The sequence below is a fragment of the Lissotriton vulgaris genome, chromosome 9 (assembly GCF_964263255.1).
Source record: "Lissotriton vulgaris chromosome 9, aLisVul1.2, whole genome shotgun sequence".
Taxonomy (NCBI): Eukaryota; Metazoa; Chordata; class Amphibia; order Caudata; family Salamandridae; genus Lissotriton; species Lissotriton vulgaris.
In genome coordinates, this window is record NC_141697.1 from 29,425,595 (window position 1) to 29,448,697 (window position 23,103).

Consider the following 23,103-nt stretch of genomic DNA (forward strand, 5'->3'; position numbering starts at 1 on the left):
AGACTACGGAAATGCCCTTCTCTCTGGTACCCCCAAAATCCATCTTGCCCCCATCAAATCCGTCCTCAACCTCGCAGCCAAACTCACCACAAACTGTAAGCATTTCGACCACATCTCACCCGCCCTCAAGGCCCTCAAATGGCTCCCCATTGAAGGTAGATCCTCCTATGAAATTGCCTGTATCGTGCACAAAACCCTCTATCGGAAGACTCCATCCTACCTATCAACTAAACTTAAAAAACTGGCTGCACCCGAAGTCTGAGAAGCACCAACTCTCTTCTCCTCATACCCCATCGCCTCAAAAAAAGGTCCTCCCCAAAGACCTTCGCTGCAACCTCTCCTATGCCAACTTTAAAAGAAACCTTAAAATACACTTCATCACTAAAGATTGGGGAATGTAGCCCCGTCTCTCCTTTCTGTCTTTTCTCTCCCCTCCTGCCGTGTTCTGTTTACATTACTTGCTCTCCTCGCAATTTGTACTCTAAATGGTTCCTTTTTATTTATTTACTTAATCCAAATGCTATATTTGTTTCTTGCATCGCTTTGCTACTTTTTGGAGTCCTCCTTGCACACTGTAAAATAGCCAACTACTACGACATTTTTGTTTCTTTTAAGTGACGGATGAATCACAGCCGGCTGAAACTGAACTCTGACAAAACAGAAGTCCTCATCTTAGGCACCTCCCCCTCCGCCTGGGATGACTCTTGGTGGCCAGAGGCCCTCGGTAAAGCACCCATCCCGACAGACCACGCACGGAACCTGGGCGTCATCCTGGACTCGTCACTCTCGATGACCAGACAAGTCAACGCCGTCTCATCATCTTGCTTCAACATTCTTCGCATGCTCAAAAAAACATTTCGCTGGATCCCCACCGAAACTAGAAAAACGGTCACCCATGCACTGGTCACGAGCCGCCTGGACTACGGAAACACCCTATACGCCGGTACCACCGCAAAACTCCAGAAAAAACTCCAACGCATCCAGAACACTTCAGCCAGGCTCATACTAGACATCCCGCGTAAAGAACACATCTCTGGTCACCTGAAAAACCTCCACTAGCTCCCCGTAAATAAGAGGATTACTTTCCGCCTCCTAACCCACGCACACAAAGCACTTTACGAACTTGGACCCGAATGCCTCAACACACGACTGTCCTTCTACACCCCCTCCCGTCAGCTACGATCCTCCAACCAATCCTTTGCCACTGTACCTCGCATCAACAAAACCACCATGGGAGGCAGATCCTTCTCCTACCTGGCAGCTAAAACTTGGAACTCTCTTCCCACTCACCTTCGCCTTACTCAGAACCACCTAGCATTCAGAAAACAACTCAAAACTTGGATATTCGACAAGTAATTCCCCACCCTTCCTCAAGCGCCTTGAGACCCTATGGGTATGTAGCGCGCTATATAAATCTCTTGACTTGACTTGACATTGTTTTCTGTACTCTGATACTGCTGTTTTCCTGTGTATTACCCCTGTTATGTAAAGCGCTCTGATACCCTTGGGTGGAGCTAGTGCTATATAAAACCTTCAAAAAAATCTATAAATAAAGTTCCTTTCAAATGTGTTTTTTTAGTTCTATGTAGCGTCAACTATTGAGAAGCCGATCTTCTCGCCTCTAGCATAAAGGGTTTTACGTAATTAGACATTAAGGGGGCGTCCATGTATTACATCAATAGATTCCAATCCACTAGTAAGACAAAGCAATTGTTGGTAGATTTTGCCGAGTCACACATAGGAAATCCTATTTCTCAGGCTGGCTTTGCCATATAAATTTGGAAATGCATACACCATGTAATTCAGATGTCAAGTGTATCCTGTTTGGGTTGCCTACAGGGCATTCTGTGTGTTAAAAACAGAGCCACTGTAGCTTTCTTAGGAAACATTCTCTTAGCTGACACTTAAAGCTTGCTACATGGTCAACCCCACACACCAAACATTACTAGGTGAACATCTTTAGCTGTACTTGGCCAGAATATGTTAATACCTGTATTTCAGCTCGCTAGCCACCTCTGAGGGGAGGAACTGTCTATGCAGAGCACCTGCTACACACTGAAAATGTTAATTACACTGTAACCAGCTGTTCTTAATGTGTAGTGCTATAGATTCCAATGTGCCTACCCACCTCCCCAAAGCCAGCTGTGATCACAGATGCTCTCAACACTCATTTAACAATGGACAGTACTTTACTCCCCTGTCTTCTATACTCCTCTTACAATACTCACCTGCTGAGTGGAAACAATCTGAGGAGAAGCGCTGCTGCTTTGTGGACTAAGGGTGGAGTTACCACAGGCCTCAAACCCGACCAAGTGGCTGGAGTCCTTTCCCCTGATAGCATTGGAAACCTTAGAGAAATTGGCACAACAAATAAAAACTGGCTCCCCATGTGACCCTGCTCCTCCAGGCTCATTGGGCCTGGCCAGCAAAACTATTTTTCCCACTCTCTTGGATCTACTGAACTCCTCCATAGTAAGCAGAACAGTTCCCATGACATGGAAGCACGCTATGGTGCGAGCTCTACTGAAAAAACCTTCCCTTGACCCGGCCAACCCCAGTAATTATCGCCCGATCTCGCTACTCCCATGGGCGTCGAAAATCTTGGAGAAACACGTCAATACCATCCTGACAACGGTCTTCGAGGAAAACCACCTCCTAGACTCCTCCCAAACGGGCTTTTGCACCAAACATGGGACAGAGACCGCCCTACTGGCTGTAACTGAGGAGGCAAGACGGATCCTGGATCGAGGAGGGTCAGTGGCAGTGATCCTCCTCGATCTAAGTGCCGCGTTTGACACGGTACACCACAAAATCCTGCTGACCCGCCTTGCCGACTTAGGAGTGACCGGAGATGCCCTGACATGGTTCAAATCTTTCTTATCAGACAGAACCTTTCAGGTCTTCGACGGCACATCCCGCTCATCCAGTCGTCCTCTGGGATGCGGAGTCCCGCAGGGCTCCTCTTTAAGCCCTACGCTCTTTAATGCATACATGAGGCCACTGGCTGGGATTGTTCGTCCGCATGGTGTCAATATCATCTCCTATGCGGACGACACCCAGCTGGTGGTTTCCCTTGCACAGAAGAGCGGCCTCCAGTCACCACCAGACCTAGCGGCCTGCCTGGAAGATGTAAAGAGCTGGGTGATGAGCTCATGCCTAAAGCGCAATGACGACAAAACTGAGCTCATGCTCCTGGGCCCGGCCTCCCCTGCCTCCTTAGAGCTGATCTGGCCATCAAGCATGGGAGTGGCCCCACCCCCCCCAGAGACAACATCAAAAGCCTAGGCGTCTGGCTCGACAAATCTCTGAGCCTTAATACACAGGCCACCAAGGTATCAGCCACTTGTTTTGGCCTCCTTAGGGTGATCAAAAAAGTCCTTCCCCTCCTCCGTTTCGAGGCCAAACAAATAATCATACAGGGCCTCATCCAATCTCGTCTGGATTTTAACAACGCCCTCTACCTGGGAGCACCAGACTACACCCTACAAAAGCTTCAACGCACCCAAAACTGCGCTGCCAGGGCGCTGCTGGGAATCCCTCGGAGGACCTCTATAAAAACCGGCCTAAAGACCTTACATTGGTTACCTGTTAGGGACAGAGTAAAATTTAAAGCGCTCTGCATTGCCCACCAGACATTCTGGGAAACAGGCCCAGACATCAACCGCTCCCTGATTTCTCCCTACAGGCCCAACAAGACTCTCCGCTCCTCAACGGCATTTCTAACCAAGATTCCCAGAATCTGTAGAGCCAGAGCAGGAGGACGCTCCTTTTCGTACAATGTCTCCAAACTCTGGAACACCCTCCCTCTGCAGCTGAGAAACAACCCCAACCTGACCAGCTTCCGCAAACAGCTAAAAACTCTCCTGTTTAATGCTTAAACAAAAGTAACCTTATGAGGGCTTTCTCTGTTCCTAGCGCCTGGACGCCTCAGGGCAGTTGCAGCGCTCTACAAATCACATTTTCATTTCATTTCATTGTGACTCAAAAACAGCTTGCAATAGTCCATGCCCAGCACTAGATAGGAGTTTGCAGAGCATGTGAATCTACAGACCTACAAGCTACGATCAGATGGTTAGAAAGTAAGTAACCTATGTATTTCCTTCACATTAGCCTACTTATTGTGGACCGCACTCTAACAGACCTGTTAAAGCTGAATGTGTTTTGTACCAAGCCTGTCTTTGAAAGACTATTTTTCCCTGTTCTATAAACTCTTTGCCTGATAAGCATAGTAAACGCAACACCTCCCCACCATTTAAAATGTAGGGTATCTGAGGTTTTTGCTTTGTGCTTAGAAATCAAATGATCCTCTGACAGCATGAAATTAAGTGACAGTATATCCACATAGTTCCCTGCATGAATAGAGGAACCTCTGCATCTCTTCCTGATGCAGTTTAAACTCTGTGAAGTGATGCTCTGGGCTAGGGCATGTACCAGGTTGTTCTGCTGGTCATGCTGCTGCTTTTCTGCTAACAGCCATGATTTCAGACTTTAGACCATTAAAATTAATTCTGCTCTCTTTCAGTTAGATGCGGAAAAAGTTCTGCCTGAAAAGCTGTTTCTCATTGAAATATGTGTACAGATATGTAATAAGGGATTGACTCGGTTCCTACTGAAGGTAAAAGATGCATGCTAAATGCGACGCAGCTGAGCTCTTCCCTGAAGGATGTCACACTTCGCAGCAATAATAGCACAGAAGGGTGCCGGTTAGAATTCTTTCTTATCTAGTTACTATGCAGACAGCTGTGACGCTTCAGCAGATGTGGCTGGTTTCAGATGGTCTCTCTGGTTTGTGCAGAGCTGGATGTCGAACCTTGAGTTACAATAGAAGGACTCAAAGTTTATAAATATGTACTGTTCTCTTTTGCACAACACATCTAACCTGCATCTTTTCTGATCTCTCCAGTTGGCTTCAACAGGGTGTTCCCTATGGAAAAGCTGAGTTCTTTCAGTCATGAGGAAGTGCAAATGATTCTTTGTGGGAACCAGTCCCCGTCGTGGATAGCAGAAGACATCATCAACTACACGGAGCCGAAGCTAGGCTACACTCGGGACAGGTATGAGCTTGGAGCTACACCAAGGGAGACTTTGGGCAGTGTGAAAGGGGTGGGGTCTGATCTGGGCAGAATGCTACACCTCGGAGAGCTCGGAGCTGCTCATAGTGCTTCACCGAGTGAAGGGGGAGCTTTTGAACAGTGGTGTTGTTGGTCAAGCATCTCAAACTGCGCTGAAGCTTGGAGTGGATAGTCTGGGGACAGTGCTAAGAGGGCTTAGGTCCGGGCAGAGGGATACCCTTGAGAGGGCTCCAGACTGTGCACTGTGCTGAGCAAAGCGGGCCTTTGTATCAGTGTGCGTGACAGTGACTGACTGACGGTTCTGCTGGTCTGTGAAGGTCATAGATCATGGTGTCTGAAGTGTTGGCAGACAAATGGAGGACAGTAAGTAAGATCATCCAACAGTTGGTGTCTTGACAAGGAATGAGGGTCATACATGATGCTATATTGGGTGACTAAGTCTCCAGGTTAAGTGACTGTAAATTATGGTTTCTGGTGGATATTTCTAACCACATATAATTAATCTTTTGATTTGCCTATACACCAGACCGGATCTAGAGCTTATAGCAACCACTTCTGTGCTCGGACAGGTGGCGCCATTGGCTCTATGGCTCCCTCACGCTGCCCCAGGAAGTGACAACATGGAGTTGTATATAGCAACAAAGAATGAGGTGATGGAAGGAATGCTTGAATTAATCTTAACTGCTGGCGATTACTTAGGATCTCACTCCAGTCCATCATTTTTCACCTAACCTGCAACTCTAGACAGCGGTTTGCTGAATGCAAATCAGTACTGACCCTGCTCCTAATGGAAACAGTCCTTCCCAACCTGCCAGTCATGGGGTCCTCCATACAGAAGCACAAATAACTCCAATTTGTTTTCAATTTATTTGGGCCTCATCAATATCAGCACGATACTCGCAACTGGGCATGCCCATCATACTTAGAGTGTCAACTTCAGCAAAGATCCAGTTGATCGATGGGATGCTTAAATTAGTCTCTGGCGATGGCTTTGGCCGCATTCCATTCCATTGTTTTTCATACTTCATGCCACCCTAGACAGAGGCCCTCCTTATGCAAAATAATGATCATGGAAGCAGTCCATCCTGAACTGCCAGGCATGGCCTCCTCCAGGTTGGAATGCAAGTAATCTCATACCATTCTGGCCTGTTTTGGCCTGTTAAGGTCAACTTGTGACCTATAGCACATTGAGCACAGACCCCTTACAGTGCCAAATGCAACCAAGATCAGAGTGATGGAGCCTTATATAGGTGCCACCCCTTTGCACTTTCAGTTCTTTTCTTTCTACTCCTTCCAGCATGAATCTGGAGTTGTGTTCCCTACTTTGTCGCTATTTACCAACTCCAAAACTTGTTTTCCAAAACTGTGTGCTAGGAAAAATATATCCTCTGTAGACCACAGGCTTCAAACTGTGCCGTGACTGCAGGAAACAGATGTATGTAACAAATGCACACAATGTGCTTGTGGTATGTAGGTACGAGACAGATGATCCCTGGTTGTTGTAAAGGCAAACTGGGAAAGCTTTACATTGATTGTAGGAAGGTACATCCTGACTATGGTTGCCCCCAACTTTTTGCCCTGTGTTTTAGCTGGTGTTGGACATAGTCGACCTGGGATCCTGCCAATCAGGACCCCAGGCCTACTGCTCTCTCTTTAAAATGGATTCCATGTACCCTAGGTACATTTCCAATTGGTACTGGGCCACCCTATCAGACCCTGTAACTCGGGGCATGGGTGTACCCAGGGCTGCCAGGGGCTGCAGCATGTATTATGCCACCCCTGGCTGGCCTCTTAAATTTGACACAACTGGCTGCATGACAGCTGGGGCAAAGTCGTGTAATCACCCTTTGCTGTAGGTGTAGTATACCTATACCTAACCCTAAAATGGACACACAGATTCCTATCAGTCACTCCTATGGCAGGCCTTGACAATCCTGAAGGCAGAGTGCTTGGAATCGTGTGAGATGGTGCTCTGGCATGAGCTGAGCCTGTCTGCAGCTTGCGGAATCAAGTCCTAATAGCTGTTCCATGATAACGCATACCATATACTCTTAAGTGCATTATAATCCTCGCGGTTAAATGCTAACTTTGGTATTGCTTTATCAAAACATGTCGAGTAAGGTGTCATACGAATTGGAATACTAACCCCTCGCCAATTCTGGCGACGGGGTTAGCATTCCACCCTTCTAGAGGGACACGACATGTATGTAACTGTGAACCCCGGTTAAAGTTAACTGAAGCCTCAGCTCCACAAAATGGATGCTGCCACCACAGACACGAGTCTGACCCCCTGCAGCTGGGAGTCCTTCCAGCGAGGGGAGCCTGGACAAAGGGTTTCCTGTCAGGGGCGGTGCTAGCACCGTCCCAGACATGGTTTTGTGTATCCTGGGTAGGCAGGGCTTTACAGGAAGGTGACTGCTGAGTGGCACCCCGGTGCTCACTACGCATAGGCCGGTCTGAACCAGTTCCAGGGGCACACCAGCCCCTGGCCTGGGGAAGTCCGGCATGGCTGAGGGGTGTAACCACCCCCCACCTAGTCCCACCCATAGGCAGGACCTAGTCACCGGGTCAGCCCCCTTTTTTAGTATAAAGATGGGAGCGGGCCCCCTGTTAAAATTAGATCATCTTTGGAATCAAGATACCACTTTCTTCGAAAGGACTTCACGATTTCTTCTTCAAGATTCTCCCTTGTGGCTAAGGAGTAGTCACCCTGCATCAAGCGGGCACCATCCTAAAGAACACTGCGGTCTGCTGCAAGTCCTTCATCACGAATCCGACGACCCAGCTCGACGAGACCCGGCTTCCCTGGCACCTCTGACCTCTACTCACCTCTACAGCCAAGCTGAGAACCGTGAGTGCGACGAGACCTCAAGGGACCGACGATCGCCAAGACTGCACGACATCTTTACTGCAAGCCCACCGTGTCCTCCACTGGTGAGTGCTTTGGGGTCCGAGAAGCCCCGACCCTGCGCAGCTCCAGCACCCAAGATCAGCCTCCCTGCATCTCCACGATCGGCGTGGGGCCCTTCTGCTGTTTGCTGTGCACCGCGTTGTTTGGCTACTAGCCGGCTGGCTTGTGGCCTCCTGAACGACGCCCAACGACTTCACGACTGCTGGTCTGGTTGCTCCAGGCTGGCCCTTGCTTCCTTTTTCAAGAGAGGCACCCCGGACCCTCCTGGTCCACTCCAGACGCCATTTTAGGTCCACCGCGTGGGCTTGAATTTGCCAAGGCTTTGTTGCCCAATCCTGGGTCCAGCGACGCCGACAGCTTCCATCTTCGTGGGACAGCTCGATCCTCCATCCTGGTCGCCGACAACGCCTCCTGGTCCGTGAGATCTTCGAGTCAAGCGTCACCCACTCACCTTGTCGAGGTGGCTACCATCCGGTGCCCTCCTGGTGCCCACTGACTACTGGCTAGTAGTCTCGAACTTGGTCCCCTCTGCTTTCAGGTGTCATCTATCTTCGAGATCCAGGCTTGGATCCAACTGAACTTTCTTCACTGGTCACCGGCCAGCATCTTTTCTTCCGGCTCCTGGTCCGTCTACGAGGATTCCCGACGTCTTTTCAGACCTATGCAGCTGCAGCCCCTGGGCTAGGTAACTTCGGCATTTCGGTGCCCCAGCATAGCCTCACTATCCAAGGGTCAGAATCTACTTTCGTTTTCTCCCTACCAGGTCGGGTTCGCCCGAGAACACTAACTTTCTAATTCCTAGCTACCATAGACTTTTGTCCCGCATCTCGCGTGAGAGTGCACACACTGCACCCGAGTCCCCTAGGCCTCCTAGAAGTAATCTAACGATTCCCTAGTCAAGTCCTAGCGATTCCAAAAGCTATTAGTACTGTACTTACCTGCTAGTAATTTCGCATTCCACTTTCAGAGTATATGGTTTTCCGTGCCCCTCGAGCATTTGTATATACTGTGCTAACTTAAGTATTTTTGTAAGAGTTTTTGGTTTGTGCTTAGTACCCTGTCCTCATAAAGAGTACAGGGCTGTTGTGATCTTTAAATAAATAACTGTTTATTTTCATAACACTTGTGTGGTGTCCTTTCACTTGGTATTCAAGGGGTATATGTGTGGTAAACAGCTGGCTTAACACGCCCTCTCGAGTCTTTAGCCTTAGACTGCTCGTATCCACGCTACTAGGATAGCTGGTCTATAAGGTTGACTTACAACCAATCATCAATAAGGGTTGCTGGACTGATACATAGTGTTCACTAGAATAGTGAGCACTGCATATCAGGCCACCTTCTCACATTGGTGAGCAGCGGTTGGGATTTGAGCTTGCTGTTGTTTTACCACACGTATCCTAAGAATATCTTGCTGAAAGATCACATAAGTACTGTTAGGTACATATAACTAAAGCTTAGAATACTCTGAGTTCTACTGAACCAGCTGTTGTAGCTCCTCAAGGCTTAGCACACCTTGGCTGCAACTCTTAGCAAGGGATCAGTAGGTAAACACATAGTGTAGGTAGGTGCATCACTTACACCACACTAGAAGCAGTATGTCGGTCACAGGAGGAAACACTGAGTCTCCCCTTGTGTCAGTTGACCCTCCACAGGTCATCCCTTCAAAATATACTGCTCTTAGCTTCCATGAGATGAGACAAGTGTGTACTCTCAGGAAACTAAAACAGGGGTCTAACCCCACCACTTCCTTTCTGATTGGTCTCTTAGAGGCTTATGATGCCAGTAGGGCTGGTAACCCAGACCCTTCTAATCCAGATGGAAGTTTGCCCTCCTTACAGGGTCCCTTTGATATCCATCCCCTCCTTGAGGCAGATGTTGCTGAGGATGAGGATGAGTTATCAGAAGATGAGGCAGATAAGGGACAGCTAGAAGTCAGTAGACTAAGCAGGTCCAACTTAAGCAGACATGAGCTTGGTACTGGGGGACTCCTGGGCCCACTCTCAGGTCAGCTTAACATTGGGAATGGACGAGTTAGGTCTCTATCAAGAGGCTCTAGCAGATCCTTTCGAACCAATGGCTCTCTCAACTCTTCTCACAGAGGAATGTCTTCCCCTAAGAGGAGAGTGTATGAAGCTGAAGAAAGGGCAGTCAAACTGAGGATTGAAAGGGAAGAACTTGCCCTGGCCAAAGAGAGACTTGCCCTTGCTAGAGAGCAAGAATTATGTGGGCTAGTTCCCACTGGTGGCAGCAATAAACCTAGCAATAGGGAAAGGAGTTTTGATAAAAAGCACCTGAATAAGATAGTGCCCCCCTTTAGGGAAGGGGATGACATCCACAAATGGATTACTGCTTTGGAGAGAGCCTGCACTGTGCAGGGTGTTCCCCAAAGTCAGTGGGCAGCTATCTTGTGGCTCTCCTTTGATGGTAAAGGTAGAGATAAGCTCCTCACCACAAGGGTGGAGGATGCTAACAATTACCAAGTCTTGAAGAATGTACTGGTTGATGGGTTTGGTTTAACCACTGAACAATACAGGATGCTGTTCAGAGACACCCAGAAAACTCAGTCTCAAGATTGGACTGACTTTGTTGATTGTGCCACTAAGGCTTTTGAAGGCTGGCTACTGGGTAGTAAGGTTACTGATTTTAAGGGATTGTATAATCTAATTATGAGGGAGCAAATCTTAAGTAATTGTCAGAACCAGCTATTACATCAGCACCTGGTAGACTCTGAGTTGACCTCTCCCCAGGAATTGGGTAAGAGGGCAGACAAATGGGTCAGAACCAGGGTTAGGCCTAAAAACCAGGGTGGTGACCAGAAAAAGGAATCAACCAAGCCTCAAGAGAAGGGTGGGGATAAATCCACAGAGAAGACTTCCCAAGGGCCCCAAAACTCCAACAAGGGTGGTGGGTCCCAGAACACTCCTTCAGAGCAAAAGAAACCTTATTGTCATACCTGTAAACAGGTGGGCCATTACAAAAGTGATGCCAGTTGCCCTAAAAATGGCAATAAGGGAAATGTACCCCCAGGTAATACTCCTAAACCTCCTGTTACCACTAGTGGTAATCCCCCAGGTGGTGGGAGTGCCCCCAAGAATGTGGTGGGCATTACTTTGGGCAATCAGGAGGACTATGGCTTAGCCAGGTTCCCTGACCACACTCTTGTCTGTGAGACTGGCATGGGGTTTGCCAACTTCACTACTGGACCCCACATTTTGGGCAAGTATAGACAAGAAGTTTTAGTGAATGGTCAGAAAGTTGAGGCATTCAGAGACACAGGGGCCAGCCTCACCATGGTGACTGACCATCTGGTCCCCTCTGCTCAACTGACCCCTGGTTTTACTTATCAGGTGACAGACATTCATGGAATGAAGAGAAGGCATCCCATGGCAGTAGTCAAGCTCAGCTGGGGTAATGTCACAGGGCCCATGAGAGTGGCAGTGACAGATAACCTACCTGTAGATTGCTTACTGGGGAATGACCTGGAACTCTCAGCATGGGCTGAGGTGGAACAAGAAACTCATTCCAGAATGATAGGCCTATCCAGACAGGTTAGTGGGGCAGTAATAGCTACAGCCCCAGTCCAAGCACCATTCCTCCCTGAAAAGGTTGGAAGGGCAGTGGTAGCCACTGCCCAGGCTCAGACAGACTTTCCAGAGCAGGATAGGAGGGCTGTGACAGTCACAGCCCAAACACAGACTGAGTGCCCTCCTGAAAAGGTTGGCAAGGTTGAAATGGTCTCAGCCTCTACTCAGACAGATAGTGAGGTTGTGAAGCCTGAAACAATGGATCACTCCACTCAAACAGAGAGCATTGAGGAGAAAGAAGAGTCTTCCCCCTCCCAGACACTAGGTGAGAGCCAGCCTCCTCAGGGAACTGACTCTACCTCTGTTGAAGGAACTGCCCCAGAGGTAGTCAGGCCTAGCCTGGCAGAGCCCCTGATGGCAGTGGACCCTTCCCAGGTGGGACCCAGTCTGGAGCAGGTAACCTGCACCTCTCTACCCTGCCTCAGTCAGCCCAGGGCTGAAGAGACCAGGGAGGCCAGTGGTGGACCCCAAAGGGCCCCCTGTCCAAAAGAACCCCCTAATCAGCAGATTAGGATCACTGAAGCTGGTAAACCTAGCCAAGTGAAAATAGAACAGACTCCTGAGGGATCCCCCTTAAAAGTAGTTAGGGAACTCCCACAGCTGGACACTGTTGGGCACAGCCAAACATGGGGCCTAAAAACCCCAGACCTGACCTGTCCCTCCAGTAAGCCAAACAGAGGGACTCAGCCTCCAGCTTTAGGTAGCCAGAGGCTGACCCTGAGAGCTCAGTGCATCTCAGCTAAAGAAAGAAAGGCACACATGATGAATGGTGATTGGAGGAAGTTGAGCCCAAAGGTAGAGGAGCCTCACTTCAGCACTCCATCCCAGCATCAGCCTTCTTCTTTCCCAAGACACACCAGAGACAGAGATTCCCTATGGTGGAGACCCTCAGATACCCTTAGGGTGAGGGGTTGCCTAGTGGACCATGACACAGGGGGAAACCAAGCCAGAGCTGGTACTTCCTTATATGGCCACTTAGGTAATAGAGGCTTACCTGGACAAGGATAGCCTTATCTCCTTTCGTTTGGGGGGGGGTTGTGTAGGAAGGTACATCCTGACTATGGTTGCCCCCAACTTTTTGCCCTGTGTTTTAGCTGGTTTTGGACATAGTCGACCTGGGATCCTGCCAATCAGGACCCCAGGCCTACTGCTCTCTCTTTAAAATGGATTCCATGTACCCTAGGTACATTTCCAATTGGTACTGGGCCACCCTATCAGACCCTGTAACTCGGGGCATGGGTGTACCCAGGGCTGCCAGGGGCTGCAGCATGTATTATGCCACCCCTGGCTGGCCTCTTAAATTTGACACAACTGGCTGCATGACAGCTGGGGCAAAGTCGTGTAATCACCCTTTGCTGTAGGTGTAGTATACCTATACCTAACCCTAAAATGGACACACAGATTCCTATCAGTCACTCCTATGGCAGGCCTTGACAATCCTGAAGGCAGAGTGCTTGGAATCGTGTGAGATGGTGCTCTGGCATGAGCTGAGCCTGTCTGCAGCTTGCGGAATCAAGTCCTAATAGCTGTTCCATGATAACGCATACCATATACTCTTAAGTGCATTATAATCCTCGCGGTTAAATGCTAACTTTGGTATTGCTTTATCAAAACATGTCGAGTAAGGTGTCATACGAATTGGAATACTAACCCCTCGCCAATTCTGGCGACGGGGTTAGCATTCCACCCTTCTAGAGGGACACGACATGTATGTAACTGTGAACCCCGGTTAAAGTTAACTGAAGCCTCAGCTCCACAAAATGGATGCTGCCACCACAGACACGAGTCTGACCCCCTGCAGCTGGGAGTCCTTCCAGCGAGGGGAGCCTGGACAAAGGGTTTCCTGTCAGGGGCGGTGCTAGCACCGTCCCAGACATGGTTTTGTGTATCCTGGGTAGGCAGGGCTTTACAGGAAGGTGACTGCTGAGTGGCACCCCGGTGCTCACTACGCATAGGCCGGTCTGAACCAGTTCCAGGGGCACACCAGCCCCTGGCCTGGGGAAGTCCGGCATGGCTGAGGGGTGTAACCACCCCCCACCTAGTCCCACCCATAGGCAGGACCTAGTCACCGGGTCAGCCCCCTTTTTTAGTCCCTCCTTCCACAAGCCTCACCTGGACTCACTGAAGAACTCGGCTCCCTGTCTTTTGTTTCCGCTGGTGCCGCTGCTGCCGCTGCGACTGGCCGGACCCGCTCCGCGGGTCCCGCTGCGCGGCTGACAGCCTTGCTGTGCTGCATCTCTCTGTGGGGGTTTGGGCGTTCCTCTGACCGGCAGGGCTGCGAGCTTTCAGCGGGGGACTCCAAGGACCAGGAGCCCCCGCGCGCCCGTTACCACCTGGGCTGCTCTCCCTGCCGGCTCCGCCCCCTTCCTTGTCAAAACCGGCGGCTGAACACTCGACAAGTGGATCCCTCCTTCCACAAGCCTCACCTGGACTCACTGAAGAACTCGGCTCCCTGTCTTTTGTTTCCGCTGGTGCCGCTGCTGCCGCTGCGACTGGCCGGACCCGCTCCGCGGGTCCCGCTGCGCGGCTGACAGCCTTGCTGTGCTGCATCTCTCTGTGGGGGTTTGGGCGTTCCTCTGACCGGCAGGGCTGCGAGCTTTCAGCGGGGGACTCCAAGGACCAGGAGCCCCCGCGCGCCCGTTACCACCTGGGCTGCTCTCCCTGCCGGCTCCGCCCCCTTCCTTGTCAAAACCGGCGGCTGAACACTCGACAAGTGGATCCCTCCTTCCACAAGCCTCACCTGGACTCACTGAAGAACTCGGCTCCCTGTCTTTTGTTTCCGCTGGTGCCGCTGCTGCCGCTGCGACTGGCCGGACCCGCTCCGCGGGTCCCGCTGCGCGGCTGACAGCCTTGCTGTGCTGCATCTCTCTGTGGGGGTTTGGGCGTTCCTCTGACCGGCAGGGCTGCGAGCTTTCAGCGGGGGACTCCAAGGACCAGGAGCCCCCGCGCGCCCGTTACCACCTGGGCTGCTCTCCCTGCCGGCTCCGCCCCCTTCCTTGTCAAAACCGGCGGCTGAACACTCGACAAGTGGATCCCTCCTTCCACAAGCCTCACCTGGACTCACTGAAGAACTCGGCTCCCTGTCTTTTGTTTCCGCTGGTGCCGCTGCTGCCGCTGCGACTGGCCGGACCCGCTCCGCGGGTCCCGCTGCGCGGCTGACAGCCTTGCTGTGCTGCATCTCTCTGTGGGGGTTTGGGCGTTCCTCTGACCGGCAGGGCTGCGAGCTTTCAGCGGGGGACTCCAAGGACCAGGAGCCCCCGCGCGCCCGTTACCACCTGGGCTGCTCTCCCTGCCGGCTCCGCCCCCTTCCTTGTCAAAACCGGCGGCTGAACACTCGACAAGTGGATCCCTCCTTCCACAAGCCTCACCTGGACTCACTGAAGAACTCGGCTCCCTGTCTTTTGTTTCCGCTGGTGCCGCTGCTGCCGCTGCGACTGGCCGGACCCGCTCCGCGGGTCCCGCTGCGCGGCTGACAGCCTTGCTGTGCTGCATCTCTCTGTGGGGGTTTGGGCGTTCCTCTGACCGGCAGGGCTGCGAGCTTTCAGCGGGGGACTCCAAGGACCAGGAGCCCCCGCGCGCCCGTTACCACCTGGGCTGCTCTCCCTGCCGGCTCCGCCCCCTTCCTTGTCAAAACCGGCGGCTGAACACTCGACAAGTGGATCCCTCCTTCCACAAGCCTCACCTGGACTCACTGAAGAACTCGGCTCCCTGTCTTTTGTTTCCGCTGGTGCCGCTGCTGCCGCTGCGACTGGCCGGACCCGCTCCGCGGGTCCCGCTGCGCGGCTGACAGCCTTGCTGTGCTGCATCTCTCTGTGGGGGTTTGGGCGTTCCTCTGACCGGCAGGGCTGCGAGCTTTCAGCGGGGGACTCCAAGGACCAGGAGCCCCCGCGCGCCCGTTACCACCTGGGCTGCTCTCCCTGCCGGCTCCGCCCCCTTCCTTGTCAAAACCGGCGGCTGAACACTCGACAAGTGGATCCCTCCTTCCACAAGCCTCACCTGGACTCACTGAAGAACTCGGCTCCCTGTCTTTTGTTTCCGCTGGTGCCGCTGCTGCCGCTGCGACTGGCCGGACCCGCTCCGCGGGTCCCGCTGCGCGGCTGACAGCCTTGCTGTGCTGCATCTCTCTGTGGGGGTTTGGGCGTTCCTCTGACCGGCAGGGCTGCGAGCTTTCAGCGGGGGACTCCAAGGACCAGGAGCCCCCGCGCGCCCGTTACCACCTGGGCTGCTCTCCCTGCCGGCTCCGCCCCCTTCCTTGTCAAAACCGGCGGCTGAACACTCGACAAGTGGATCCCTCCTTCCACAAGCCTCACCTGGACTCACTGAAGAACTCGGCTCCCTGTCTTTTGTTTCCGCTGGTGCCGCTGCTGCCGCTGCGACTGGCCGGACCCGCTCCGCGGGTCCCGCTGCGCGGCTGACAGCCTTGCTGTGCTGCATCTCTCTGTGGGGGTTTGGGCGTTCCTCTGACCGGCAGGGCTGCGAGCTTTCAGCGGGGGACTCCAAGGACCAGGAGCCCCCGCGCGCCCGTTACCACCTGGGCTGCTCTCCCTGCCGGCTCCGCCCCCTTCCTTGTCAAAACCGGCGGCTGAACACTCGACAAGTGGATCCCTCCTTCCACAAGCCTCACCTGGACTCACTGAAGAACTCGGCTCCCTGTCTTTTGTTTCCGCTGGTGCCGCTGCTGCCGCTGCGACTGGCCGGACCCGCTCCGCGGGTCCCGCTGCGCGGCTGACAGCCTTGCTGTGCTGCATCTCTCTGTGGGGGTTTGGGCGTTCCTCTGACCGGCAGGGCTGCGAGCTTTCAGCGGGGGACTCCAAGGACCAGGAGCCCCCGCGCGCCCGTTACCACCTGGGCTGCTCTCCCTGCCGGCTCCGCCCCCTTCCTTGTCAAAACCGGCGGCTGAACACTCGACAAGTGGATCCCTCCTTCCACAAGCCTCACCTGGACTCACTGAAGAACTCGGCTCCCTGTCTTTTGTTTCCGCTGGTGCCGCTGCTGCCGCTGCGACTGGCCGGACCCGCTCCGCGGGTCCCGCTGCGCGGCTGACAGCCTTGCTGTGCTGCATCTCTCTGTGGGGGTTTGGGCGTTCCTCTGACCGGCAGGGCTGCGAGCTTTCAGCGGGGGACTCCAAGGACCAGGAGCCCCCGCGCGCCCGTTACCACCTGGGCTGCTCTCCCTGCCGGCTCCGCCCCCTTCCTTGTCAAAACCGGCGGCTGAACACTCGACAAGTGGATCCCTCCTTCCACAAGCCTCACCTGGACTCACTGAAGAACTCGGCTCCCTGTCTTTTGTTTCCGCTGGTGCCGCTGCTGCCGCTGCGACTGGCCGGACCCGCTCCGCGGGTCCCGCTGCGCGGCTGACAGCCTTGCTGTGCTGCATCTCTCTGTGGGGGTTTGGGCGTTCCTCTGACCGGCAGGGCTGCGAGCTTTCAGCGGGGGACTCCAAGGACCAGGAGCCCCCGCGCGCCCGTTACCACCTGGGCTGCTCTCCCTGCCGGCTCCGCCCCCTTCCTTGTCAAAACCGGCGGCTGAACACTCGACAAGTGGATCCCTCCTTCCACAAGCCTCACCTGGACTCACTGAAGAACTCGGCTCCCTGTCTTTTGTTTCCGCTGGTGCCGCTGCTGCCGCTGCGACTGGCCGGACCCGCTCCGCGGGTCCCGCTGCGCGGCTGACAGCCTTGCTGTGCTGCATCTCTCTGTGGGGGTTTGGGCGTTCCTCTGACCGGCAGGGCTGCGAGCTTTCAGCGGGGGACTCCAAGGACCAGGAGCCCCCGCGCGCCCGTTACCACCTGGGCTGCTCTCCCTGCCGGCTCCGCCCCCTTCCTTGTCAAAACCGGCGGCTGAACACTCGACAAGTGGATCCCTCCTTCCACAAGCCTCACCTGGACTCACTGAAGAACTCGGCTCCCTGTCTTTTGTTTCCGCTGGTGCCGCTGCTGCCGCTGCGACTGGCCGGACCCGCTCCGCGGGTCCCGCTGCGCGGCTGACAGCCTTGCTGTGCTGCATCTCTCTGTGGGGGTTTGGGCGTTCCTCTGACCGGCAGGGCTGCGAGCTTTCAGCGGGGGACTCCAAGGACCAGGAGCCCCCGCGCGCCCGTTACCACCTGGGCTGCTCTCCCTGCCGGCTCCACCCCCTCATCCTATAACATTCTAGTTATAAAAACCAAGTAACTTCCCCGCTGCGCGGGAGCGCGCGGGAGCGTCCCGGGAGAAGCCCGGGACAAGGGCGGGACCGTTTTAGGCCGTTCGAGGCCTAAGAGGACTGGCCTGGCCCACCCCCCTTGGTTCTCCTCATCGCCATTGCGTCTGGACTTTGAGTTTTGTGAGTACTACATATAAAACATAACTGTCACACATCATGTGTACTCGGGGGAGTCGCAGTAAGACTGCACTGGGATTATCTAAGTCAAAAGGTACCTTGGACAATTTTCTAGTAAAAACAAACCTGGCAATAGATGCAGAAATCACAAAAATGCAGAAAAGGGTTTCAATCGAGTTAGACGCGGCACGCAGACTTTCCCAAACCTTTGCTAATACCAAAAAATCCTCTCTGGGAAATATCGCGTCCGTTGTCTCTCCCCAGCCGGCTGTACGCCCCCCTCCACTGCTGATCCTTGCGGACGTTCATCACTCCCCTCCTTTTTCTTCACCATCACTAGATTCTTCCCTTATTTTTTCACCCATGACCGTTCAACCTAATGAGGGTGTATTACCTACTGAACAGGAAAACTTTACCACCTTGCCGGTCATAAATGCCCCTTCTTTCTCTGTAGCAAAAAGTGCAAACTCAGGTTCCCATGTTTCGAAGAAGAAAAACATTGTAAAATCGGCCTATGCTCGTAAGAAAGCTAAAGTGGCTAGGCAGCAGTTTTTCAATCATAGAAGAACTCTACCCAACACAGGGGATTGCAAACAAATACCACCGTCAGTTACAAAGCCGATTGGGGGTGATATTAATTCCACTCTTTCTACCCCCCTTAATGCCCTTGTGGTAGAGAATCCTACTATTCCTGTAGATAACCTAACACCGGGAGGGCCAAAAGAGATAAGGAAGGATACGGATAAACCCGGTGATGATGAAGACTTTCTTCAAACTGTCTGGGTCACGCTAAAACAACTACTGACACCTTTCGAACTCAGACTGTCTCGTATTGAGAATCACCTTCTTGAAATGGATAAAACATTAGTATCCCTGGCCACACTTAGCCTAAAACAGCTGGAAGCAATGCATCCCCATATTAACGAGGGTTTACCCCTGGCTAGTAATGTTGGTATACAACCTGCCCCAGACTTTAAGATTAACACTAAAGTAGCTACAGTGTCTAAGGAGGTCCCTCCTGTCCCTTTGATTTTGCCTGCACCCTTACCTATCCCATCATCTAAACCGACACCAATCCCCAAACCTAGAAAACTTGTTAACGTCGCTGCCAATCTTCCGAAAGGTAAGGAAGAATCCACTAAAAAACATGTCCAGCCTAAACCTTCCTCTAGATCTGACCAGAAGGCAAGTAACTCTATTACTCCTCTCCTAGAGCCCTTACCAAACTCACATCCGAATCATCAGAACTTTCGTGGGGGCTATATTGACCTCCCCCCTGAGGCTGGGGCTTATGTGGTTATCTTGGCCGGGGTACCTCCGCTTGCTCCTGATATTGTTGAATCCCAGTGGTCCCTAAAAAATAAAGTGATCCACTGGTTAAATACCAACAGGCAGATTTCCAAAACCAACAGGAGCAGGGTCCTTATGGTCAGGAGAGTCCCTTGGGTGGGCCGTACTTATAAATCAATACAAGGAGATTGCATTGTGGTGTCATTTGCCGACCCTCACACAGCCCACCTTATCACCACATGGGATTCATACGTAACTGAGCAAACAATTGCCACCAAACCCCTTACCTTCTTTTATCCCCCTAAACAGATAGCTGAGTATCCTGGGGCTTGGACTACGGTCCACAATCATAGATGGAAGGGCCAAGGACAGGGTTGGCAACCCTCCAATAATTGGTGGGAAGGTGCACCTACCATGAATAGGTTTGCATGCCTAGATCAGGTGGATTGACTGGAATCCGATGATCAACCACCACGATCAAGTGACCAAACTCAAGCAATAATCGCTAGTAATAGTATCACATCGCCACATATTCCTAATAACTCCACCCATCCGATGGCGACCCCAACCTCCCCCGTCCATCGCCCATTCTCTGTGCAAGTCATACAACATCTAGACAGGGCACATCCCCAAGATCGGGTTGATGCTATGGAGTATGTGGGTCACACACACCAGGTGGCTAGGGAACCGAAACATTCACTATTATCCTGGAATGTAGCAGGCCTGGGTAATAAGATCAGGCATACATCATGGCTGGAGACCGTCCAGAAGCATGATATACTTTGCCTGCAAGAAACTTGGCTCACAGAGGAAAGGCATATCATGGGGTATCGAACATTCCATTCACCCGCGGCTCCCGCCATTCAGGGGCGTAATAAAGGGGGTCTGTGTATATACACTTCAAATACAGGGGATATAAAGGTGTACAATTTCCATTCGGACCAATACTTTCAAATCCTTTCCTTTAAATGGGGCACCACACAAAAGTTTATACTGGTGAACTTTTATAATAATATGCCTGTAAATGAAATGGAATTCATCTTGAATAAAATGTCGAGCCATATTCACAAGGAGAGAGATCAAAACCTGGGAGACCATACAGTCTTGTGGGTAGGAGACTTTAATTGTACCGTCTGTCCACTCTCTGAGTTAGGTTTGTGCGGCCTTGCAGATCGAGAGGAGGACGGTCCTTTTCATTTCTCACACACCAAGCTGGGGTCTCTCCTTAACAGTATTGTGTTTACCTTCGACCTTACCTTCATTAATCAGGCATGCTCTTCCCCAGTTCCCTTTGCACCTACATATAATGGAAGAGGCTGTGAAAGTATAATTGACTTTGCACTGATATCCCCCATTATACCTAATTTTATAACCTTTTGGGAGATAGGGGATGAACCAATGAGTGATCACTACCCTATTACCTTTGGGGTTAGGCTCCCACAGGAGAAAGCTAAGGAACCTAGCGGCCCACTCTATCCTGTGGAGGTTACCTTAACGAAGTTAAACGGCTATGTGCTTAAGTGGGAGACCATAAACCCTACAATCTTCCTTCACAACCTAATAACCTCCTGCTTTGCAGACATATCTGTCTGTTTAGAAGAAGACATTGAGCCTAAAGCGATTATGGCAGCTTTCGCTAATATCCAGGATCACATAAAAAGCCTTCTTACCAAGAGCCATAAAAAGAAGGGGAAATGCGCCACCGGGTGGTTTGATTCTAGGTGTACAGCGGCCTTAAAGAACTTGAAGAAAGCTCTAAACGCCATCCCGAAAAGCAGGGTCCTAATCTCTGAGGCCAGACGCGAGTATAAGAAAGAGATTAACCTCAGGAAAGCTACTAGGAAACGGGAGGCCTGGGAAGCTTTGGGAGAAGCGGCCAGGAATAAGGATACCAACCTTTTCTGGAAAGTGATTAGATCAGCTTATAACACTAAGGGTACTGAGAACTGTATAGATGTAGCAATCACAGCAGAGCGCTGGGTTGAACACTATGGTAAACTTTATACCAATAGTCAGGGGGACAACACAAATAAACAAAGGGCACTTTCACCCCTGACCAAATCTATGCAGCTTCATCAGGCAAGTGACCCCCCAGTTTCCCCTTATCCAATCGACTTGGTCTTCACCACCTCAGAAGTGGAAACTGCAATTAGGGAAAGCCCATCAGGGAAAGCCCCAGGTCCGGACTATACACCAGTTGATGTCTATAAAGCAAATTTGGAACTTTGGACTCCACTCTTAACTAATGTTTTGAATATGGGAAATAAATGTGGCTTAATTAATACCTGGTCAGAAGCCATTGTTGTCCCCATTTTTAAAAAGGGAAGTAGGGACGACCCGGCGTGCTATCGCCCTATATCGCTATTAGATGGCCTCATGAAAATTGCGGGAAGGATTATTCTCAAGAGAATTCAGTATTGGGAGACAGAAAACAAGTGCCTCACGGAATTCCAATATGGTTTCCGAAAAGGCCTGGGCACTCAGGAACAATGTTTAAATCTGTCCCTTCTGATGTCAAAATATACTGAGGCCAAAAAAGGGGAGCTGTTTGTTACCTTTGTTGACCTTAGCTCTGCATTTGACTGTGTGGATCATCTGCAGCTTTGGTCAACATTGGAGCTTATTGGGGTGGATCCTACCATCATTGTATTTATTAAAGAACTGTATAGAGAGGCTGGTGCCAGAGTAAGGTTCGGGACCCAGGGACAATGCACACAGAAATTTCCCATAAGCAGAGGGGTTAGGCAAGGATGTATCCTTGCCCCCCTTCTATTTAGTTTTTACATCAACTCTGTTGTAGACCACCTGACAAGATTCCAAAATGATTATCCAGTTGTTAATGATAGGCCTGTACCCATCTTACTATATGCCGACGATGCGGCTATTATGTCTAGGACCATGATGGGGTTGCAGCGAGCGGTAAGAGAATTTTCATCCTATATGGGAAAAAGAAATTTAAAAGTGAATATTTCCAAAACCTTCTCTATGCCGAGCACCCAAAAGAGTAAAAGGCCACAATGCTCGATATACCTTGACGAGCAAAGAATTGAGAGCACAGATACTTTCTGTTATTTGGGTGTTGTCTTTGGGAGAAAAGGAGACTGGAAGCACGCAGTATCGGCTAGGAGGCTTGCCTTTACGCGTGCTATTGGGGCCCTGAGAACTTTTGCAGCGAAAATTGGGGGCAAGCCGACCGCCGAGATGATACAGATTTACCAAGCAAAGTGTGTAGCGACAGTTACTTATGGAGCAGGCCTATGGGGGTACGAAGATGTGTCCTCACTCCAAACCTGTGAGAACCTTTTTATTCGCTATTTATTGGGTGTGGGTAAAACTACTTCTACTTTTTTCACTCACATTGAGACTGGCCTCAAATATCTTAGCGACTCCATAAAGCTGTCCCCGTGCTTGCTCTGGCACAAAATCTGGACTACCAAGGAATGCCAACTTAATAGAGAACTGATCATTGATTGTACGAACTTGGACGCCGCATCCAAAATAAAATGGCTGCGACATGTCCGGTTGATGTTTTCTAAGATTGGCCGTCCTGAATACTTTGATGATCCAGAGTCTTTAGAAAATCTCTCTAGGTCATCCCTCAGAAAACTCCTAATCACATATCTGGAGGGTATTAGATGGGATGCTGAGAAACTCAAAAATACTACTTTGAGCTATCAAAGAATTACTCCCACTGAAGGTTTGCAACTGTACCTCAGGACCGAAACTGCACCTTATCCCCGTATGTTACTTACCAGACTCCGTCTAGGTACTTTCTTTCGTATGGTCACTTTACCAAAACAAAATGATTGGACTACCCCGAATCTAATTTGTCCGTGCGATGATCACTCATCACAAAGTAACATCCATATCATGTTCTTTTGCAAACTGTATTCCGCCCCAAGGAAACTGTATTTATTACCCTTACTCAAA

The 23,103-nt window shown here is 51.3% G+C and overlaps 1 protein-coding gene across 10 annotated transcripts in view; it reads left to right on the forward strand.

Annotated features, from left to right (window-relative positions):
- Positions 1–23,103, forward strand: part of HECTD1 (HECT domain E3 ubiquitin protein ligase 1) — a 665,243-nt gene that overhangs the window by 629,712 nt on the left and 12,428 nt on the right. For all 10 annotated transcript variants that reach the window (XM_086936975.1, XM_086936976.1, XM_086936967.1 and 7 more), the window contains one exon: positions 4,904–5,054. In XM_086936975.1, the coding sequence (XP_086793101.1) occupies positions 4,904–5,054 (151 nt within the window). The remainder of the gene's footprint in view (positions 1–4,903; positions 5,055–23,103) is intronic.